General features: G+C 39.0%; 1 protein-coding gene across 1 annotated transcript in view; it reads left to right on the top strand.

Annotated features, from left to right (window-relative positions):
- The first annotated feature begins 336 nt into the window (after positions 1 to 336).
- Positions 337 to 25,017, top strand: part of LOC149083083 (toll-like receptor Tollo) — a 47,877-nt gene continuing 23,196 nt past the window's right edge. The window contains exon 1 of the mRNA XM_089236218.1: positions 337 to 4,764. Within this exon, the coding sequence (XP_089092344.1) occupies positions 972 to 4,571 (3,600 nt within the window). The 5' untranslated portion in view covers positions 337 to 971 and the 3' untranslated portion in view covers positions 4,572 to 4,764. The remainder of the gene's footprint in view (positions 4,765 to 25,017) is intronic.

Raw genomic sequence — 25,017 nt, forward strand, 5'->3', positions numbered from 1 at the left:
TATTAATCGAAGTATCGAATATTTAGAATCGGCATCTGTCAAAAATCTTGCAACATTGTTTGAACGCGAACTCCACGCAAGAATGTGATTACGAAAGGAAAAAAAAAAAAAAAATCACCTTGTTATGAATTACGGGTTTGGTTTTTTTTTCTTTGTTATTCTTCTCACATTTATTCTACAACTAGTTTCCATCCCCACATTCGAAAGTGGTTGGAGCCGAGCCTAATGGTGTCGCCCCCTGGCGCTACGGAGAAGCAACAACCGGTCCTGTAGAGTAGGTGGAGGGGTTGGGTCGGTATCTCTCTCCCTTCTCTCAAAACTCGCTCTTCTCCGCTGTCAGTCAGTCGAAGCTCGTGATCGCTGGAGTAAAGATTCGTTATTTCGCGACTCTCCTCTCTCCCTACTAGCGATGATTCTCTTTTTCCTCTCATTCTAGTTATTTCGAGTTTTTGTGGTAGGGAAAAAGCAGCGGCTTAAAGAAAGTTTTTCCTTCGCGGGGAATGTCTTCTCTGTTGGCTTGCCGAACTTCTCGTTTGTGAGGGGCATAAAACGAAAAAAAAAGTTAGCTTTTTTTTTTCCATCCGGATAGTAATGTGCTGTCCCGTAAACGGACATTGCTACGAGTGAAGTGCTGTGGATACCGGCGGTAAATCCCGAGTCATCCTCAGGTGTGCTATTTTCTCCTCTTTGAAGGAGATTTGATCTTTCAAAAATGTGTGGAGAACTTCATCTTCGCACGAATTATTTCCTCCTCCGACGGTTTTTGTCTGTGATATGAATTCAATTATGAAGAAGCCACTTGGGAAATTTGAATAAGCTCGCAGCTGTATGATGTCGGTTCTCTACATGCAGCTGAAAGAAGGTAATTTATTCTGGGCCGTACTCGGTTAGCCCTCGATAAAGAGTCGGAAAAAAAGTGGATATATATATACGAGGATAGAAGTCATTTAGATATTTCTTAATTTAATTGGATGATGATGATAGTCAACTGGTTCTGTTACCTTATCGTCGGAGCGGCGATGTTCAGTCGCTGTCGCGGAGCTTTGCCAGGGACGAGGAGTTACGTCGCGCCGGAGGATTGCGAATGGGCAGCGGCTGGAAAAGCCGGAGATTCAGCTGTCGCCCTGACCTGCACTGTCCGGACCATAAACGGAGTTTTCGACAGTACGAACTTCAGCCTGATTCAGCCCCAGAGGACTATCAGTTTGAAGATACAGTGCGAGAATGTGATGTTCGAGAGCGCTCTGGGTAATAACTCTTTCCATCATCTGAGGGAACTCAAGTCTCTGCACATCGAGTACTGTAAGCTTCGAGAGATCCCGGTTCGTGCTTTCAGTGGGCTCGGCGAGTTGCAGAATCTGACCGTGAGGACATATAACAGCGATTGGGGCGAGATTTCTCTCAGAGTCATCCCCGGTAGCTTCTCCCCACTCCAGAAAATCGAGCGATTAGACCTCAGTCAGAATAATATGCCCGCCCTGGCGCCGTCTCTACTCTGTTCCCTGAATAGTCTGTCTTTCCTCAACCTGACCAATAATGATTTCAGTGAAGTGGTCAATTTCGGATTCACGAACAACCGGACTTCCTGTGCCGTTTACGTCCAACAACTCGATCTTACCGGAAACAAGTTGAAAGTGCTCAGTGACGGTGGATTTTCTGCGCTCTCTCATCTTAGGATATTGAATTTGCGGAGCAACAGGATATCACGAGCCGAGGATAATGCACTGCTTAACTTAGGTAAGCTGCAATTACTTGATCTCTCTAGTAATCAGTTGGTAGCCCTGCCGCCGGGCTTTCTGAAGCACGCGGAACAACTTAACGAGCTATATTTACAAAACAATTCCATGAGCGTCATACCTCCCGGGCTGTTTGCTGGTCTCCAGCAGATGTTGATCTTAGATCTCAGTCACAACGAGCTGACCAGTCAGTGGCTAAACGGTGACACTTTCGCCGACATGACCAGGTTGATTCTCTTGGATCTCAGTTACAACGAACTGTCGCATTTAGATTCTAGCGTTTTCCGATCCCAGTACAGCCTGAACGTGCTGCAACTGCACCACAACAAGCTGGTCAGCATCGCCGACAACGCTTTCTCGTCTCTTTACAACCTACACACTCTAATATTAAGTTATAATTCTCTGACGTACATCGACATACTGACGTTTAACGGGTTGCAGATCCTCAGCATGCTCGCTCTCGACCATAATAAGATCCAAGCCGTGCACAGCGAAGCTCTCAAAAATTGCACTAACATGCAAGAGCTGAATTTGAACGTAAACAAACTGATGCAATTGCCAGCAACCATACGTTTCTCGCAGCAATTGAGGAGCTTGGACATCAGTAACAACCAAATATCAGGGATCGCAAACGCCTCTTACCAGGGATTGCGTCATCTGTATAGTTTGAGACTAGCGGGAAACAATATCGGGAACATCACGAAAGGCGTTTTCGAGGATATGCCATCCCTGCGAATCCTGAACGTTGCCGGAAATAAAATTCAAGCCATCGAGCAAGGGACGTTCGACGAGGTCCCCGAATTGCATGCCTTGAGGTTGGACTCCAATGAAATTTCGGATATCAACAACTTGTTCGTGAACCTGCACGACCTACTGATGCTGAATATATCGGCGAACCGCATTACCTTTTTCGACTACGCGTTGATACCGGTGGGATTACAGTGGCTCGACATACACAGCAATCTTATTGAAAAGCTCGGGAATTATTTCGATTTGGAGTCCGTCTTGAAACTGAGGACTTTGGACGCGTCTGCGAACAAAATCACAGAAATAGACGCGACATCGCTGCCGAACGGCATAGAAATCGTTTTCCTGCAAAACAATTACATTAGAAAAATCCAACCGTACACGTTTCTAGCGAAACAAAACCTAACGAGGGTTGAACTGAAAAACAATTTCCTGGAAACCCTGGAAATGAACGCGTTCAGGCTAAGCGAAATCCCGAACCGGAAACCCTTGCCGGAATTCACCGTGTCGCAGAACCCTTACATCTGTGACTGCAACATGGAGTGGCTGCAGAGAATGGGTTCCTTGGACGAATCCAGGCAATACCCTCGAATGACGGATATAGACGACATTGTCTGTTCATTGACATTCACCAGGAGACGCTCCATAGTACCATTGGTGAGGGCCCAATCTTCGCAGTTCCTGTGTAGGTATAGTAATCACTGCTTCGCCTTGTGTCACTGCTGTGAATTTGACGCCTGCGATTGCAAGATGGTTTGCCCCGAGAACTGCACTTGTTATTATGACCAGAGTTGGAATACCAACATCGTTGATTGCAGTGCTCGTGGTCATTCGGCCGTTCCGCGGAAGATACCGATGGACGTGACCGAATTATACTTAGACGGCAGTGACATACCGACACTTTCGAGTCACACATTCATTGGCAGGAAAAATATGAAGATCTTGTATTTGAACAACAGCAAAGTGCACACCATCAACAACCGCACTTTCAATGGTTTACGAGATTTGCAGGTTCTCAATCTTGACCACAACAGGTTGACGGCCCTCTACGGGTACGAATTCGAACGCCTGATTCATCTACGCGAGTTGTATCTGGCGCACAACTTGATATCGTCAATCAGCAACGTCACTTTCCTAGCTCTCAAGTCGTTGGAGGTTCTTCACCTCAACCACAACATTCTAGTGCAGTTCGAAGTTTGGCAGCTGATTTCCAATCCTCGTCTACAAGAGATAAGGATGTCCCACAATCCGTGGACGTGCGACTGTGGGTTCGTCGGCAAGTTCAGCGAGTGGCTGCACGTCCGCGGTGACTATGTCCGGGACCTGTACATGCTGGAGTGTTCGCACAACGACAGCAGCAGCCAACTCCTGTACGACTTCAACGTGACTTCTTGCGTAAATTATTCCGCGACCTCACTCGTGAGGAACTTCGATTTCCGGGACATCGTCCCTCTTCTGATCGTGGTGGGATCAGTTTTGGTCCTACTCATTTTTGCTGTGATCTTGGTGTTCGTGTACCGAAAAGAGATGAGCGTGTGGTTCTTCGCTAAGTACGGCGTCCGCCTCTTCGGCCGGGGCGGGGGCCGGTCCTCTCACCGGAGCAGTGAGGAGGACAAGCTGTTCGACGCCTTCGTGTCCTACAGCAAGAAAGACGAGGTGTTCGTAGCACAGATTCTGGCCCCCGAGCTGGAGTGCGGGTCGCCCTCGTACAGGTTGTGCCTTCATTACCGCGATCTGCCGGTCGGTGGCTACATGTCCGAGGCCATCGTGGAGGCCATGGAGAGTAGCCGGAGGACAATACTCATCCTCTCCGAGAACTTCCTCAAGAGCGAGTGGTGTCGGTACGAATTCAAGTCGGCGCACCGCGAAGTCCTGAGCGCTTGCCAGCACAGGCTACTAGTGATAGCGTTGGGCAAAATGGACCCGCAGGATCTCGATCCTGACATTCGCATGTGGATTAAACAGAGCCCCGTGCTTCGATGGGGCGACAAACTCTTCTGGGACAGGTTAAAATACGCCATGCCCGACGTAAGGCACAGAAAGACCGAACGGAACCGCAACGACGTTAGTGTAGCTGTACATATTTGAAAACGACGACAACAACAAAAAGTGACAAGTGTCTATAGAGTGAAATTCTATTATATATATATATAAATGTTTTTTTAGCGTGGAAAAATACGGTCAGCGTTTCCTGTGCTCCCCTCACCCCCTATTTTTATTTAACGTTACCGGACAAGGAATCGTCATGTACAGCATCTAACATGAAAAGAGAAGAAGAAAGGTTAGTTCATTGTTTGCGTTCCTATATTATTATTATTTTATTGTCATAAATTGTTCTTTTTAGTCACGACGGGGGTCAAAACACAGAGAATATAAAATACGAATGCGTGTTGTAACATGTCTTACATGTGCGAGAGTGAGAGATTGTTCGTTCGTTCTTTGTTTTTGTACATGAATATCATGTCCATTGTTTTTAATTTAAAGTGTATTTAATTTTATTATCGATTGTGTGTGTGTGTCTGAAAAATGATTAACGTGCAGACAATCACGTTGTGTTTGATCGATTCTCTCGTTCACAAAAAATAATAATTGCAATATTTTGTGACTATAATGTGTTCATAATGGTGTCAGGATGGCGTTTTTCGATGTGCTCTCGAAAAAAAAAAGAGCTTCTACACGAATTCTCAGTTGGTGCTTGCTCTACACCCGAAAAATTTATAAGTGTAGGCTGATGGTAGAGCCTTCCATATCCAGAATAAACGGAATAATATTTAAATTTCAGTGGATAGTAGATTTATTCGACAATTAAATTAAAACAATTTTAATTTCAGTGGTGCATCAACGGGAGCTCTAACAGGGTCCGTGGCCCAGCTCCACAATCCACACAGGGACCCCCAATACAGGATACTAATTTTTATATTTGGTTGTACAATTATATTAGTGTCTCTACGGACTCTTCACTAAAAAAAAAATTTCTGATGTCGATCAACAACAATTTAATGCGGAATAATTTATTATAAGGCTTGACAAATTTCAGGCACCAGGTTCCCATTGCGACTAGAAAATCGGTATTAGCACCTACATTTAATAATTATATGACTTCATTGCAGTGTGTCTTCAACATAAGAAGAGGTCATTATGTGCCGGAAAATTAGAAAAAAAATATTTATAAGGACTGCAGTTTTTTATTTTTTTTGTACGAGGAAAAATCATTGCTCATTAATATTCACTGGCACCATCGGTGGAGATACGGGGGGGGGGGGCAATTTCCCCCATCGTCAAAAGTGAAGTTGACTGATCTAACGTATATATGCATATATGAATTGACATCATCATCATCGTGCCCCTCCCCCAGACTTCCAAGTCTATCTCCGCCTATGACTGGCACCTTAATATTTTGCCGACTTTTCAAGTCCTGTTTATTATATAAATATGGATTTATTGTTGCTTATTAGTAACAGCAATGTGTCGCAATCTTTATATATAAGTCGTGCTCCCTCACACTTTCACACGATTTCCAATGTAGGGATCTTGGATATGTTGGGGCCCTGGTGGATATAAAGCTTTAGATTAATAACCTCTTAGCTACGCAATGCTTTGAAGTTGTTGGTGGTTCTCAACCTTTTTTTCTGCCAGCAACTCTCTTGCCCAGTCATTGTTTATCCATCGCTCTCAACCAGAACCATATAAAAGAATACCTCTTCAAAGCACTAACACATTATTGTCGTCATCTCCTTGCAACATCCCTAGGAGCCACGATGCACACTTTGAGAAACACTGGTTTAAAGGGACACTTCTTCGAAGGTCCAGTCTCCTAAGGAGACGGTTCTCATGCTATCTGGCTCGTGGAGCCGTTTTTAGAATAAATTCTAGACGTCTTCCTCTGAGGCCTCTTTTTATTCATTCAATAAATTTACTGCCCTATGTTATACTGTGTGGTGACTAGGGAGATGTTTTCGTGACAAAAATTAAAAATAGATAAATGCACTGATTTGTTTTATACTCCTGAAGGGGCATCTGGGAAGTGCTCAGGGCACCCTAGGTGGCCCGGGGAGCAGAATTCGGGAATCATTGGTCTAAGGAACGGAGAATTAATATCAATATTTGAAATGAGTTTCTGCCCCCCCCCCCCCCTTTATTTTGGATAAAGAAGGTTCTACAGTATTTATTCTTAAAAGAAAATATAAAAATGTATTAGTGGGAGATGCCAAACACATTATCCGAAGCCAAATAATTAGCTGTTTGATATTTCCTTGGTGTAATAATAATCATCGCACCGTCACTGAGATTTCATAGCAATGCAAATTGCGTATTTTATGTGTGAAAACCACTTCAGAGAGAGAGATATCTTTAACGTATTCTCCGTATAATTCGAAAATGTAAATACTGCACTGAAAATGTTTGTATCATACAAATCGACACACATTCGTACTAATCCCAGTTTATATTGTATTAGCCATAACTGAGATCGACGAAAATTCCGACAAAGCACCAAATAAAATTCGGAGTAAAATTTAATTAGATCGCGTGTTTTCTGTATTTTACTCAAGGAATAATTCATGAATTAAATATCCCAAATCCATTTCAACTGTTTGTAAAATGTCAAAAGGGAAGAAACTCGTTCATTATTACCCTTAAATTATGTATAATGTTTCAAAAACTAATTTGATTTACTCTTGAAATAATTAAAAGGGTTATGATTAAATAATGATATTGAAATCGAGAACGCATATTTGTATTTCAATCGCGTCATTAATTATTCATAAACTCGAATTAATGAGTTTGAGGATGTTTTAGGTTCGTGACTGTTACTTTGTCGGATAGTTAACTTACCTAAAGTCAACCTTTGGTCTTTGGTTCGAGTTCCAGCTGGAAAAACGGGTGTTTTTGTAGCTTTTCACAAACAGGTCTGATCGGCTCACACCTTAGAAAATTCATTATCGAACTCTATGTTGATTAGTGGCATCCAGCCAGACATTTTTCTTTTGAGCAGAATAGTAAATACGGCACTATATATAGAAAGGGTTCAAAAATTTCTCAGGTGCTTACTATTATGATCACCGTAGCGTATATATGGAATGGGCGCCTGAACTGCTGAGGGCAGGAGTTGACAAATCCTGGGCGCCAGGTCACCATGGCAACTAAAAAAATTGGTATTGGCGTTTAAAATAGTTCTCTATGTTAATTTGATTCCGAGGACAAAAGAAAATTTATTTTATGTCAACTAATAAGGAAAACTGTCCCAGAAAAGTCGGAAAAATCTCTTTTTGCTGATTTTCTTGAAAAAAACTTTTTGTCTTCCAAGAAATTTGGCTGACACCTAAATAGTTTTTCGATTTTTCAAGCCCTGGCATAGGATACGAAGAATAAGTAATGTCATCTTACTGACCACATTAAAAGTGACTACATTAATTAATAAACCAGCTCTCTGTCTCTCTCGCAATAGTCTTAACTCTCACGGAAAATAATTTATTTATTTCCTGCTATTTTTCTGCAATTTCAGCACATTGTTGCTGAAATTTAATGCAAAGAAGGTATATAAATTCCATGGCCATTTGATGCTGCGGGTCACTCATTCCAGAAAAGCGAAGTCTAACGTATTTTTCATATTCGTCCTTCTTTTTTGAGCTCTACAGTTTAAAGTCAAACCTCATAAGATCCCATGGATAGTAATGCTCATGGCCTGCCTCTACTGCCCCCCCCTAAACCTCCAGGCGTTTTAGTGCACCTTTCTGAGCAGTGGTTCTTAACCAGAGGGTACTTGGAGATGCTTCAGCGGTTCCGTGAGATTGGATGAGAATACATTCGAAAGTTATTGTTTTTTTTGCATTATAGTATGCTGAATATTATTCTGTGAAGCGACCTGTGGCCTTATTGGCATAGAGTGCCCCTTTCCTCATCTAATTAGCACAAAAGGTTCGAGACAGGAGTGTTCGCAGAACTAGCCTTCGGAGGGGGAGCCACAAGGAATTTGCTCGAGAAGAATTTTGAGTTACCAATCTTCAAAAGTATTTAAAAATTAACAGAAAATAAAATATCATATATAAAGAGTCATTTCCTTTCGATATCTTAATTTTTTACAGTATTCAAAAATATTTTTAATTTTTGATCGTCTTGGGGAGAGGCACGAACCCCCTGTGTCTCTTCCTTTTCTTCGCGTACGCCTTTTCTCCGTGTAAGATAAGAACCCGTGTTAGGAAGCCCGGTTTTTGATTCACTATCACTCTCATTGGGAAACAGTACCGTAAAATATTTAAAACTCACAATTGGGCCAAATTTCTCGTAATATTCTAAATTTCCATTGTTTTCCAAAAATGTAATGAATACAAATAATAAAATACGTAGTGTTTAGACCGATCAATCGAAAGAAGAGAAATGTGAATTCGACAGCCTGGTGACCAAACCCGTTAGTTTCAGCCCCGTGAGCCTCAAAGCAGAGTGTACCGCGTTGGTCTGTAATGAGCCCTCCCATATACAATAGCACGCATTCCTATATACTGTGTGTTTTCTATTCATTCCTTAAAAATTCTTTCTGAGATTGTTCTGCGATGCACGTCACAGTTTTTGGCATTTTCTGCTTTGGGACTGTAGAGTACCTTAACGAAAATTTATACAAAAATACGTTACGTAAAGCGAGGCTAACTGAAATTCGGCTCACAATTTATATTCGAGATGTAGCATAATGGTTCAGATAGAACCTAACATGAAAATAAACGGTTTCTGGGACGGGATTCCATTTTCTTTTTAGTAAAACAAAATCTGTTACGAAGTCTTGTAAATTCCATTGCTTCCACTATCAATCATTAGCCATCACATTTTTTATTTACGTATATTCATATGAAAAATATGTTCAGTTCTTTGGGGTTGCCGTCGTTGATGTTGAGTATGTGTTGCAACACCAATCAATCATGTCTTGGCGTGTGCGTTCTAGCCCATCTCCTTTTTTGGGCGAAGTTTTGTTGTTTATTTATTTATATATTATGGTATTATCATTTCCACGTAGGCCTGGCTTTTCCGATAGTGTACTGTCCATACGCATCTCGCTCTCACACGTTGAATCCTTCATAAACATTCTCCTAAAACGCTTTGTTTAGGAGATTTACCCCTCCCTTGGTTTCCCTTTTCCAGGCAAATTCTGATTTGGGAAAATTCATTGGTCTTTATCTGCTCCATTTATGATTTGTATTTTTGTTTACGTGGCATTTTTCTGTGAAGAAAACACTTCTTTGGGATCATATTTGGCCGTTCGCCCGCTTGGTTCTTTCCATTCCGTTAACTTTTGTGAGATGCAGTTCGTATCCTCATTGAAAACTATTTTCTCACATTTTTTTCTTTCTTTCCTTTCTTACTACCTCTTTCGTAAGTTTGATCTTTCCTAAAGTTCTCACAATGGTTGATATTTTTTGTCCATAAAAGTCCCTTTTTCCTCCTCGACTAGTTTTAAAAGGCATTTTTCTGCATTGCATAGCATACTCGCGTGATGTACCAGAACGAAAATTAACTCTTATTTCTGTTTATTCGCGTTGTTTGGTTTGCATTCGAGAAGCACGACTTCGGAGTGAGGATTGATGCAGTTTACTTCATATAGTCACAAACGCTTTTCCTTTATTTCTTTTTCGACCGGTTTTCCGAAATCATAACCATATTCTTCAACTGATGGTGTTTTGTAACTCGAAGTTGTATTTGAAAATCCACGAATTCCGAATTTTGATTTCTCTTTCCCCGTTCTTCTAAATACCCTTAATGTGAGGTCAGTGCCCCAATGTCAATGTCTTCATCAGATAATTTTCTCGAGTTTGTTACTTAAACATAGGCTTGCGGAAAATTTCAAATATGAATCATGCATTGGCGTCTATTGAATAGTTGGAGATTGCTTGAATATCAGAAAGTTGGTCTAGATCAGAGGTTTTCAAGAAATAGTCTGGTTCTTAATACTCTTAGTGGAATTCACCAGATATCTCGCTACATAAAGCCTCTTATTTTAGCATTGACTAGTTCAGATATTTTGTAAAGTTGATTTCTTAATGGAACACTTTTTCCTGTACTGTAACCCCTTACTTTGCACCTGCTGGAAATTCGAAAGAAGCCTCATTAAAAAAGAATATATCATTTTACAGGGGTTTAATGATTTTTACTGTATCGCGCAAAGAGTTGAAGAAACCATGATATGTGTTTCGCAACGAAGTAGATATTGAAATTTTGGTACATACCAGGGCTTGGGAAACCCGAAGTGCAGGGCCATCACGGTATCTAAAGGATCGGCGTTGGTGCCTAAAAATGTCTATGTATGGTAACTATAAATTGAGTCGAAGGTTTTTAATTTTTTTCTTAATTTTCGGGATTTATGTGTTTCCTCTAACATAAAAGAATATCACCAATGCCTGGAAAAGCGTAAAAAAATTATTATGACCCTTGCCCTCCTCCTGGAAAATATCTTGGAAAACAAAAAAAACTTCTTTTACTAAGGAATTTAGCTGACGCCTAACTTTTTCCAATTTGTCAAGCTTTTTCTTTACTCGTCAGTGACTATGGTATGCCATATTTTGTTTCTCAGGGCGTACTTGGTTACAGTGTTACCCGGGAAAATAATTTAATTTGACTTCGCTCAAAAATTTTAAAGGGTAGTTTTAGTATCTGCATTGTATTTTTAAAAAGAGCAGTATTATTTAAGAAAAACAACTTTGTGTCAAAAGATTTACCTACAATATGAAGAAGTATTTTCACTCCTCAAACGAACTTTGGAGGATTAAAATTGAATTTTAATGCGTGAATCACACATCTAGATGTGTATCCGCGAACGTTGATTGATTATGCAACCTCACAGACATTACATGACCTTTAGTTCTGAGTACGACCCTCTCGCGAATGACTATGACATAGCTGAGGGGGTTCTTTTTTGATCCTCTATAATAGATCAATGGGACTAGAAATAGACCTTGTATGAGAGTGCTTCAGAAACACTGGTCTAGTGACAACCCGTGTAGTCTTATATCAGACGTTCTACTTCTCATGCAATCCACGATGCTGAGGAATGCAAAGAAACATAATTATTTCTCGAGTTATTGCGATAGCAATGAAAAAATTCACAGCTTTTGATTCCGCTGCTCACCAAAAAATCTCCAATTGGTACCGGTGTCACTAATTTGAAACCTGTATCTTTTGGAAGCGAACTCACAAATAGTGTGCCGTGGCACAATGGAATACCGAAGGGTGTATTTTGGAGCCAAACAATACGCGTATATAGGACTAATTCCCGACAACTCACGGTGCCACTCAAGTGCTTTGAAATCATGCAAGGGTATATCAATCACCCTTGCATGATTTCAAAGCACTTTTGATTGATATGTTACAACCAAAAATCCATAAGAAATGCCGATTAAATTTTTTAAATCCCTCACACTTTTACAACACAGTGGTTGTTAATCTTTTTTCCATCCCGCACCCTCCCGGCGCAATTCATCTTTCCCCCCCCCTTTTAGATAATTTCATTTTCTTTGAAAATTGATTTAAAAACTAATCTAAAAAAAATTATTTTTTAACGCTTTTCGAAATTTAGAAGAAAGAAAAAATTCAATGAATATTATTGATTTCAGCTGGAAAACAACAATTTGTAAATGTCTGTTTGGCACTTGATTAACTTTTTTGTCAAGCTCGCGACACTATCAAATCTAAGTGGAGCACGACACATAAAAATGCGAACAAAACGCTGCATATTTTATATATAATTGGTATTTTTTCTGATCGAAATGAAAAACAAAGTACGATCGCTAATCGAAAAAGAAACTTTTTCAACTCAAATATCGTGATGTGCAAGGAAATTTAAAAGGTGAAGTGTCAAAATATCGGTATGATTTCATTTGGGGGTCAGAGCCACCCCTCCCCAGCTTAGATAAATACAATAGAAATAGACGAACAAGGTGAAATATATATATAACATATATATACACATATCTTGAGTATATGTTCCCCCCCCCCCCCCAGAAGAAGTTGAAATGATAGTCCCGAGTCCTATCAGATTTTATTAACATCATTAGGACGAAAAAAATATCGTAAATTTCAAGGAAAAAAAATCTATAAAAGAAAGACACGATTATCATATAATAAAAAGCAACGATATTTATTACTTAATCGATTTATTATCATTGTTTTTGTTTTTTTTTAAGCTATGACACGTTGTGCCTCGCGACATGAAGTCAAAATGTTCCTCCGTTGATGTGAAATCAATGCACATGCGGTCGGGAAAATCGCATCATTCTCTTCTAGACCAGACAGAAACTCAATCATAGAATAATATAATAGTACACAGGCTGTTGCTCGTGGATCAAAGAAAAACTTAGCTGCTGGTCACGATCCAATGACTCGTTGCCTGAATTGCCGCCATGATGTCGATAACTATCTCTAATAAACTAATAAAGGAAAAAGGGTGCATGGACCACAAGTAGCCTATCAGTTTTCTATCAGTTTAAAGCAAGGATTTTCAAATCGGTCAATAATGGCTATGGTGGTTATTAATATCGTATCGATTCAGTACGGAAGACATTATTTTTTCTGTCGTTGTAATCAGCTTATAGTTCATTATCTAGATTGAATTGTCCCCATAAACTCGCCTAGAATATTAATGATAACACATGAGCAATATATAAAATCTCACCATTAATATGACTCATACTGAAAGTGATATCAATAAATATTCAATCTTGGTAACTTAAATCATTGTTTCTTAACCCTTTTTTTTCCCATAGGCCCCTTTAGGCCGTGTTTTCTTCTCGTGCCCTCCTCTCCGCCTTATTCACGCCCTCCCCCACTTTCTTCCAAGAACGAGATCATTTCTACTCATTTATTTAATTTTTTGAATAAATTTATAGTGAAATTTAAAAATAAATAGTGTCGATATTCAGCTCCCTAGGTTTTCAGTGAGGGTTCTCTTATGTTTGTCCTGCGCTGGGCCGTCTCAACATCATAGCCATCATGCAAAGTGATGTTCTGGGACCCCCCAGAATTTTCTGGAGACCCATTAGCTACTACTTCCAGCATATTTACATACTGGAACTCACATTGCACCAGATCTCATTGTGTACATATAACACCTCTATGGACATGAGGCCCCAGGACATGCCCGGAAAGGCACATGACCTGGTTCTTTTTGACAGTTCTGCTTGATTCTGAGTGTGAGCGCACTTTTTCCCGTTATACAGTGAAATCTCGATATACCGATACTCTGCCGAACAAGAAAAAATATCGTTGAAGAAAGATAAGCTTTTTAACATTAAATTATAGACATTCCCAAAACAGACTTTTAAAAAATATCGTTGTATAGCAGGACTTGACGAATCCCGAGTGCCAAGTCACAATGGCGACTATAAAATCCGCATTGGGGCCTAAATGTTCTATATATGATTTAAATATATATATTATCGGAGTGTTCCGACATAAAATGAGGCAAGTCTCTGAAAAGTCGAGAAAACATCATTTTGGACTGTTTTTCTGGGGGGAGGGGGGACTATGCTTAGTTCCTAAAAAATTTGTGTGGCACCTAATTTTTCTTTTATTTATCAACCCCCTGTTGTAGAGGGATTTGTCGCTTTATCGAGTGTCGGTGTAGTGAGGTTGAGATCTTTACCACTGAGAGGTTAAAGATGCAATGAATTCACATGAATTGAACATAATCGCGAATTCCAATCCCCCAGGGAGAGATATTTGTAGCTGGCTGTGTATATTCAAAAATAGAAAAAATACCCCATTTAATAAACAGGATTACCCGGCTTCTGGAAATAGTTCTACGCATCTTATAATTCAGTCTCACTACCCGGAGAACATTTCACGAGTTGTTTGAGCTCAAAAATCCTAATAATTCCTTGAAAAGACACCATATATACAAGCATTGGAGCTAAATTGCATTTCGTTGACATTAAAAGTGAGTCTCATTAGCATTATTCTCTGTGAGAATCGGTCGAGATCATCTATCGACGTTATAACCGAGCTCGAGAGTATTAAATTCTCCAATTTATGAATTTATCTATTGAAATTGACTGAAATGATTCCGTCGAAATCGGTGTTGAGTTGCGTGGAAACTAATTAATTGCCGGATAAGATGACGTTATAGTCATCGGGATTCCCAAGAAGTGGGTCTTTCTTGTCTAATCCTCGCAGCCCATGGGAAAAGAAACCCCCTCCTTATTGGATTCTGAAAGAGGCAGACTCGGAAGGTTGGTTAGAAGAAGTATCGGCTTTTCTTGTGAAGTTCTTGAGAACGGATAACGTCGTGTTTGCTGGTTATCCCGTACAGCTAAGGTTTATCTCATTAACGGCCAAAGAAAGTTCTTTTTTTTGCTCATTTTCTTTCTTATATAGTTAGAGAAGTCCTCAATGCAATATCTCTCTCTTCTCTACTTTTTCTTTTGGTCTCTCTCTTTAACATCCTGTCATCGGCGATAAGACGTTTCATTCTCGCGACGATAGCAGTTATCGAACCCCGGACCTCCTCTCTTTTAATCAGCGATGCTTCGTTCAAAAGAGGTGCTGTGCGGTGCTCTTTTTTTTTTCCTTTTCTTTCTTATTCTCGGTTCTCGCCAATTAATCTGAACCGCCGACAAAGCTATCGGCGGTTTGCCTCTTTGATTACTTAGCGATAGCCCTCGTGGGGGCCGCTTTGTCCACGCCAGAGAATTCTGTTAGATGATTTGAATCGACTGCTTGTCGAGTGGTCATTGCAATGAGCGAAATGTTTAGTTTGAACGAATCATCGGATAACACTATCTGTATCACATCCACGCACTATAACTGAGTTCAAAGTTATGTTTTTCGTGAACTCGATAATAATCATTAGTGTGATATTTTGAAAAAAATATCGCCGGTTCGATTGATGATGAACGTATGCTGTTGAACGTTCATCTTGGTTCTTTTTAGCTATGACCATTAGTCGAAATTGGCAAAGTTTATCATGCGGTGATTGAACTGAAAATGAAAAAATCATATATATACTGGGCTGGATGAATCCCAGGCGCTAAGGTATTTGACGACTAAAAATTTTACACCCAAATTTTTTCTCTTTCATATCATTGCCAAATTATAGTCTAAAGATAACGTACTTAAAATTTTCTGATTTTATTCCGCAGTGTATGTCTTTCAGCATGAGAAGGGACAATTAAGTGCCGGGAAAGTCGGAAAAAAAATTAAAAACTCTTTTTCATGGGGGAAAGTATTGCTTTGGCTCCTGGGAAATTCATTCCACTAGAGCCTAAGTATTTTTTTCGATTTGTCAAGCCGGGGCCACATACAGCAGGTCTTTTGCTTTAGAGCAGTTGCCGATATTTTATCTTGTGTGCAACCCTTGATGGTTACGAGATTGTTTTGCAGAACCCCCCCCCCAAAAAAAAAATGAATATTTTTCTTACGTAGACACTCATTGCAATACCAGTAAAAATTTCAACAGTTTTTGATAATGAGGAACCGTGCCAAAAGTCTTGCCGGACCTTTAAGGTTACTGGAAACTACTTTCTTGAAGGCTATGCGTTAGAGCCGCGTTTTTTAGTTAGTGCTGGTTTCTTCAACCTTACTCGAGTCGCGAGCACTGTATTTTTATTCTAATTTTTCCTTTGTTCTGAAATAAAATCCGCCGTATTCACCGACATGGTTTAAATTGTAGTCACAATTTTTGGATAAAATATCTACACGTATTGGTTAAAACCTAAATTTTTAACCAATCCGTGTCGATCTCTTATCAAAAAAATTGTGACTATAGTTTAAACCATGTCTATGAATACCGCCCTCAGCAACGTCTTTCGGACAACATAAGGTCCGCGATGCTTTTTAAAAACTGCTACCTTAGAGACTGCAAGAGCCATTCGGGCTACTCTATTTCGATGTCAATTCATTTACTGACCATCAAACGTTGTGTCGTTTTCACTGATTGACCTCGACCCCTCAACGCTAAAAATTTGAACACATTTACATTTCTGTTACTATTATATTAAATTGATCGTAACATCCAATGTTCCATTTTGAAATCAAATCATGTATGAGTAATCGCCGAAATAAAACTTTGAAAAAAAGAAATGAAACATAGAGTTCAAATATATGCCTTTGCATATAACCTTTGTGAGTGTCTGTCGAACATTGGAAGTTGGCCATGATTAATTAGTATTAGATTGCATTTAGATCAAAGAAAACAAGGGTAAAGAAATGTAGATAAAAGTGTTTGGCTCAGACTGTGGTGTGATACAGTTTCAGTGCATATAATATTAAGATTTTTTTTTTCTCTTCTATAGTCATTGCATACTGAAAGGAAATAAGAATAAAAAAATGCAGTGCCTTTATATAACACTCAAAACCAAATCCAATTAGTTTCATTAACCGTTTGATTAACTTTCCACGCCCTCTTTCGGTCAAGGATGTCTTAAACTCAGTTCTACGGGTGATGAAAGAAAGGGGGGTTCGTATGAAAAACGGCTGATTTTGCTGTTAGAATGAAGCCATATTACGCGTTAAATCATTTCTTTGGCATTCTTGTTTGTTATTTTCTTTCTACCCACCGTTAATAAAAACTTCTCTCCAGAGACGCAGTGTCGTTATAAAAGTGTACGACATTTTTCTGTGGGTAGAAAAATATTGTCCTTTTCCTCGAGTTGAAACATTAATTATCATTGCCCATTAAAGACGTATGCAGCGTGTTCGAAATTTAGCCCGCATTAATCGTCTACTGCATGTACTACCATAACATAAGGTGACTCGTAACACATGAGTTTCGACGAAAGAATTGAATATGTATGAGAACTTTCTGGAATCAAGCTCATACGAGATCCATGAGCACGCATCAGCTCCGGCGATTGATGTGCTTGCTGCCAGACACCCAGCCCAACCCCACCTGCGGAGGAGAAGTTATTGCGCAAAATCGCTTAAAACGCAACATGTTCAACATGCTACTCATATAATGCTTAATTATGCTACTTTATTGCAACTTCTCTCTCTCTCTCTCAAGATTTCGGAAGCGACTATGGGAAAGTTATTATACACCGAGACGAGACTTCAAACATCGCCAGGGAGGGAATAGGTGGCTATGTAGGCATTTCTGGCAAAATTGGAATTTCTCTATTATTTCGGCGAAAGGCCGTGTCTATTAACGCGTCGGAAATTTGCATAATTCCGTTCTCATCAATAAGGTAAATATTCATTCCCCGCATTGAAATGGGCTGAAAGCGAAGAGAAAATGGAGAAACTTCACTTCGTGAGCCGCAGCAGCCAGTATAGAGACTCGGTCCTCTCTTTCGCGAAAGGAACACTTGGTGATGAGCACCTAACGTGCGACGGTTCCATAAATATACACCGATAGAGATGCATACCACAAGCGCTATCCATAAAACAGTAGAGTCGTTTCCCGAGTTTTATTCAAAATATTTATAACTTTTCAGCGCGGTGGGAATATCGATAATATATTACAGCTCATAAATAGATATTTTCGAAGACACTGCTGTTTGGAATAGGTGGATGGTGAGTGCGGTACCAGGTCTCGTCGAAATTATAATTTCATTGATATTGGACAGGTCATTATTGTCACACGAATATTTTACTTTGTTGCTATGATAGGGGCTTTCATTATCTTTCGAGATGCTCTGTTTGTGACATCAATTTTCAATTTAATGGGATAAATATTGGTTACCATGAAGATTCCATTCGAATAAATTCGTTTTTCTGAAGTGGGTGGTATCGTCCCCTAGAACGAGTCAGAGGAGTAGTGGAAAGGCGTGCTAGTACACACACAATATAGGAGCCTTAGTAACCTCATGTAGAAAAGTTTAAGCACCAATACCACAGTCGTCATGACAACCGCTGTGGTGGCCGAGTGGTCATAGCCGCAGTTGTGGTCGGCTGAAGTTGGTTTTCTGTGGTTTCCAACTTCGAGTCGCAAATACGAGCCGATTTCCTCTTTCGAACGTCTCGCCACAGAGAGCAACAGGCCTCTACAAAGAAACAATTATTCAATCATTGCACTCCACTCATAGTTGGAAGAATTGATGGCAAATGGCAACACTACAAACAACAAGCATTACACAGTAACAAACTTCACGTTAGGTTCACAATACGTACACACACATTCCAACATGTACAAATTTATTAGAAATTCCAGAATCATTAATCAAATTATTAGTATTTATTAGAAATCGGAGGAATGTGGACGAGGTGCATATTTGGTTTAGTAGTAGTATTAGTCGCCATGACATCATGTCGCCTCGTATTTGTGAAGCCCTACCGATAATGAATCGAAACGAGACAACATTATTATCTTAACGTGATCCAACATTTATCCAAATATTTAAAACTACTACATGATTGGAGGAACTGTATTATTCTTGTTGAGCGAGAAGGATGCTTTTGAAATTCTTGCTTATATGAAAAAAGAATGTAAATGGTGGCAGATATTGGGAAGAAGGTACAGGGGAACTCGGGCCCATTGGGCTGGGTATGAAATTTCTCCTATGGCCTTGAACATTGAGATGAATGCATTAGAATTCTGAACACTTTCCTGTTGCGATATGTTTGTATAGAAGTGGAATACGCATAGATATTGCTAGAAATATAGAGTTTTTGCGCTACGACTTCTGCTGTCATCTATCCATAAAACAATTGTTATTATTTTTTCAGTGAAATTGACAGTTTTAAACCAGTTGAAAGCATAAAAATTAAAGAATAGTAACCAGTATTATTGCGGATAAAATTAGCATCAGTATCATCATCGTACGCAAAGGGGGTTAAGCCGAGATTATAGTGTTATTTTGCAGACGTAACCCCCTTGAGAAAATTCTGTGAACACCTATGAGATCAGTATGCACCACAAAAATAAGCAATGCATGATATCGTACTATGTACCGTCCATTTGCGCGTGCTGCATACCGCTTTAAAACCAATAACCAATTTTACTTGGAGATTTATACAGATAGTTTTATTTATTTCTACTTGAGGGCGACAGTAGAGTTCGCAGCTTAACGATGTTGTGTAGCTCCTATGCATTAAATATAAAATAAAAGAAGTCAGAAAAAAATAGGGAAAAAAATTGTCCTCCTATTATCATTTATTTACTGCCAGTTCGCAAATTACTTCTACCATTTATGCCGATCGATGAGATTTTTAATTTAATTTCATCGTAAGTTGGTTTGAGTAAGTTAGTTTTTAAGTTAATTTCACAAGAGAGCAAGAAAAGGTTACAATAAAACATATATTTAAAATGTTTGGTGAAGAATTCATGTTCGTGTTGGTTCCGTGGAACAGTCTCGTAACCATCAACGGGGTTCTCTCGCGAAATGGTGAGGTTGGAAATTTCTGTAATACAGTATACTGATCAGAGACAGCAAGGTGGCCCACCCTTCTCAGACATCAATCATTGCATTGCAAATTTCACTTGATTATATCCACTTTTTCTTTGATAAAATCTCACAAAACGATCAGTTCCAAAAAAAAAAAAAAAAAAATTGACAAGAAAAATAATTTTCTACGTTTTTCCTCCTGAAATTAGTCCTTCTGGCTGTGCTTGGATTTCTGATGCTGTGGTGCTGCTTACTTATTAAGTATTCGGTTTGATTTCACGTGTTGTTAACCTCCACGAATGGCGCTATGTTTGTGTGCATAGCCAAGTACCTCTCTCTGGCTGGATAGCAATTACAAGAGCAAAAGCGTAGCACATATACCCTATATGTGTTGTTGACGCGTATCGTTTCGCATGCGAAGGTATCATGCCCCCCCGCTTCCCGAAATTACTACTGTCTTAAATTTACATAATTTTCGCGTCGGTTTCACTCACTCGTGCTGCTGCGGTTCCATTTCACCCGTTGTTTTCTTCGCCCGTTTTCCCGATAATGGCCACTCGGAATAGCTTTGTTTTATGGTCACAAAATCGCGTTGTTATTATTATTATTATTTTTTAAATAAACTACGTCCGAGTTCATTATTTCTGGTTATAAAACAAGTCGGCGTGGAGAAAGTGTTGTGTAATTTTTTAAAATGCTTTCTGAGGCTACCTACTATCTGGAATATATGAAATTGGGATAAGCGTACTACTACAAGGTCCATGGGTTCTCTGCCTTCGTTATTTTTTATCGCTTCAAAACACGGAATGTTCCAACCGTGATTCATGGCGGTAGCCATTTTTTTTTCCTTACCAGAGCAGTGTACTTTTTTTTTTTTTTTGAGAGAGAGAGAGAATGGCTCTCCATTTTAACGCCAGAAGGTATACATAATATTCTCGAAACCCCATTTCACGCCTGTTCACCCTAGCTAGCAATATATTACTACTACTGTTGTTGTTGTTGTGCAGCTTCGTTTTTCCGAAGTTAATTAGCAATCACGGATGATGTAAAAGCCATGCCAAAAAAAAACAGTGAAACGAGAAAAATTGCGGAAATTTATTACCGCCGTGCAACAAATTGAGGAATGCGTGTGCTTGTGGATGATGGCTCGTGTTTTTTTTTGTCGTCGTCTTCCCTCTAGTTCTTCTTGGATATTTTGTGAGGGGGGAAATGACATGATTGCTTTCGTTCGAGAGTATCGACGAGGAATACGCGTGCCACTCTCTGGTGTTGTAAATTAGAATGTTTCCATCATTGGTTGTACGCTATATTCACTTTTTGGTAATCAATTGAAACTGTTTTCCAGATCGGTAGAAATGTCCGTATTTTCAACGTAATGGTTGCTAGAAATTCGAATCCCCGACCACTCAACATTCGTGTTTTATTATGGATATTATTACCCTGTAAACAGAGTATAACACACGGGTGTAAATATAGCTCGCCAGTTCGTATGAGAGTTAAGTGCGTTCCACAGTTTAACAGTATAAGAAAATCCAATCCAATAACTGAACATAACTGAAAGCGTAAAACTAAAATTTACAATAAAAATTGTATTTAAAAGCAAAAAAAAAAAAAGAAGTGTTAGAAATAAGTGTAAGTTGAGCATTTTAGGATAATTTCAAGTTTGATACTCTTTCAAGGTACACGGAACTCTATTATTTGTGAAAAATATTGATAACTTTTTTGATGATGCTTGGTATGATTGAGCAACTGGTACGATTTATCTGGAGAATATAATTGCTGAATGTAGTTGACTAAACTGGAAACGTTGAGAAGAAACGTGGCAAAAAATGAGAACACAATTTTTTTACTTTATGTGCTTACTTGCAAATCTCTGTCAATGCCATAGACAAAGAGCTGAAACCACGTTCAGTTGTGAGGTTATATATATTTCTAATCTCTTGCACTCCAAAAATATCAGCTAGAAAACAATAATGTTAAAACTATTTCAAGTGTTCCTATGGTCTCAAGGAACAACAGAGTTTCCCTTATTCGTTCCTTTCATACCACCTGTAACCGAACCATAAAATGCTGATTTTCACATCAAAAGCAGAAATGGGATCATGATAAAATCGATTGTTTTTTTAAAGAAGAAATGGCCTAGTTTCTTGTTATTTTTCTGTTCGCTCAATTTTTCTTTCTACTTATTACACTACTACAAAATTGCAATTTCTCATCCGATGATCCCAGTAGAGATTCCAATGTTATGGAATCGCACTGCCGCTGACGTTTCTACCGTGGGAATCTTTCGGGGATCAATTTGTTTTCCAAACAAAATTTCCAATCTCTCCAAATAATCAAGATATCGAACATTTTGCTGCGATTTCGCCAACACTCAAATACGTTCAATACGATTCGTTCTACTGTAACCTTTATCAAACATATACTTACAAACTGCACTTTTTATCAAACATATACTTACAAACTGTACTTTTTATCAAACATATTCAAGGTTATTTGAGTGATCACAATAAATTTTCTTCCCACGATTTTGTGGGCATTTTAAGTACGGGCCTGATAAGAAATTCAAGGTACTCTGTACCGACATAAAAATAGGAACTAAAACTCTTTTCCTTGGCAACGTATTCTCTCCCGGCGACCATATATCTTTTTTGTTGGCCCTCGTATTCCTTCTACTGGGTAGTAAATATCCCCCGAGTAGATATCACATATACGATTCGGCGTAAGACTTAGTAATAGCTGCCTTTTATATCATTTAGCTCTTCGGAATAGTCCTTCATCCATCCTTCCATTTTCGCAATCCTTCTAATCATTGATATTCTGATAGGGTTTGTGTGCGTGGTTTGTGTCCAAAAGCCAGAGTTATTTCACTCGCCTGTGTCTCTTCCAGCTTGTTGTGTTGTGTGTCCTGTTAGTATTGGTATCACGGTAACTGTTTCCTGTTTCGACCGAAACAGCGTTATCCTCCTCGTCCTCTAGGCTGTTATCGTTAATGTTTGAAAAGTCACTGCTATAGGTTTTAGTGGAGGTTGTTCAGTGTGTGTGTGGCATTAACGGGCACGTTTGTCGAATAACCAATGCTCAGTTGGAAGAGGGATCCTCTTTATTATTATTTCATCTCCCTCCGTGTCTATTCGAGCCCTTCTTTTTCCTTGGGTTAAAATGCCGCTTCTATGTCTGCCACTTAATGTCGGTGATCAAAACTCAGCCCAGTCCTGGAGAAAGCTTCCAAGGTCATGTATATTCTAGTAAGTTCAGGGCTAGCTCTTATTTGTCGAGAGAATAGTTCCTACTCTGAAATGATCCATCAAATAGACCATAAAGCGATGTTTAGGGCAATGGTTCTCAAACTTTTGTCACCGGCGGCTCCCTAAAGTAGTTTGATAGATATTTTCCCTTATAAAAAAAGCACTTCAAAGCATAAATAGGTACACAAATCAATATCTCCATCTCCCCACTACGTTCCTGACAAAGGTAGGCGACACCAGTAGTAGAATCCTTTAAATCTAGAATTACGAAGCGACTACATAGATCGCGCGATTTTTTTTTTTTTTTTTTTTGCGGACCGACAGAAAATTCTCACGGACTGGCACCGGTCCGCAGACCAGCGATTGAACAGCCCTAAACCACCTTTTTGTATAGCAAAAATTATAGTTAATAACAATGTTTCTGAAGTGCTTGTTTTGATTTTTTTACTACATTATAAAATAATTTTTTCATTGCTGAAACATGGTTGATTATTTTAAACAGGGTTATTGTTATATATCACTACTGCTTCAGATGTGAAAACGAATATTGCATTATATATTAAGTTTAATCCTATATCATATGAGGGTTTCATTAACTTTTTGTGTTCGCTTCTCGAGAAGTAAAAATGTTTATCGCCAATCCTGCCCTATACGAGGTACTGTATTTCAGCGGTAGGTTTCGTTCCTCACTAATTCCTCAACGTGATTTTAGCCCCCCCCCCCACAATAAATAGCATTCTTTCAAGCACAGTTGCTGGGTATTACGCGGTATTTTGTAGCTATCATACAACGTTCGTACGCGCGATTACCATTGAAATAAATTCTGAAGTATTCTATCCCACACAATTGTCATATCTTGGTTATTTTGTATCTTTATCAGGGGTATCAATTTTATATTGAAAATTTCAAGATGATATATTAAAAACGTGGAACAAACTCTTAAATTTTTGAATATTAAGGGGGAGTCCTTAAAACTTGTGGGCCCTAGGCACGTGTCCGGTTTGCTCATGTGAGAAAAAGACACTGTTCAGTGGCACCCTAAATTTCTTCAAGACACTAATTGAGAATGATAGCCATATTACTACAGCTAGCTTGATATCGATTTAACTCAATTCTATGTCTAAAATATTTTACTATACACTTTATTGTTATCAGTAGATCGAATCATGTGTATTATGTTGAGAAATAAGGTTCTTGGCGTATCAGTGAATCTTAAAGTCACTATAGATACGATACGCAAACTCAAGCAAAACAAATATCTATTCGACTTTGCATATCGGTGGTCCTCAAACTTTTGCCTCCCCCCCCCCCACCTCCCACGGTTCCCCTGCTATGACAACTTTCATCCGCAACCCTCCAGAATAGTATAAATATTAACATTTTAAAGCACTGGACAATCAACGCTGATAGCTCATCACGACGCTCTTATTAACGGTTTTCGACGATTCGGAGAACCGCGACGCACATTCCCAGAAACAATGCTGTATATCAATTTATCATACATCCATAATATCCTGCAAACCAAAATACAAACATTGAACATCATTCAAAGTGTTCCCGAAGGATAGTTGTGTACAGAAACTTTATTAAATAACAAAGGCAACATAGCCACCCCTGATAAGATAACAAAGAGAGAAAATTATTATCATATAACAATCGTCAATCTTAATTTTCAGTATCAAAATCTGTCTAATAATAGAGATTAAGTATATATAATATAGAAATAATTTTCGTGAAATTAAAATCTTGAATCTGAATCGTCGATGTAAATTAATTCTCATCTTCGTATAATCGGACAAATATAAACAAATAATTTAGAAAATATAAACGAATAGAAAGTTGTAGAAAAGCTGTTATGTTGCTCCCTGCCGAGCGTTTGAAGACCTTCACATATTCAAATTTTGAATTTTTAACCATCTTTTTGTATTCAAAAATGTATCATATCTAGAAATAACAAGTTCAATCAAACTACAGGACTGAATACGCAAG

The sequence above is a fragment of the Pholcus phalangioides genome, unplaced genomic scaffold, assembly GCF_987345545.1.
Source record: "Pholcus phalangioides strain wild (caught in Gottingen) unplaced genomic scaffold, Ppha-v1.0 ptg000009l_1, whole genome shotgun sequence".
Classification (NCBI taxonomy): Eukaryota; Metazoa; Arthropoda; class Arachnida; order Araneae; family Pholcidae; genus Pholcus; species Pholcus phalangioides.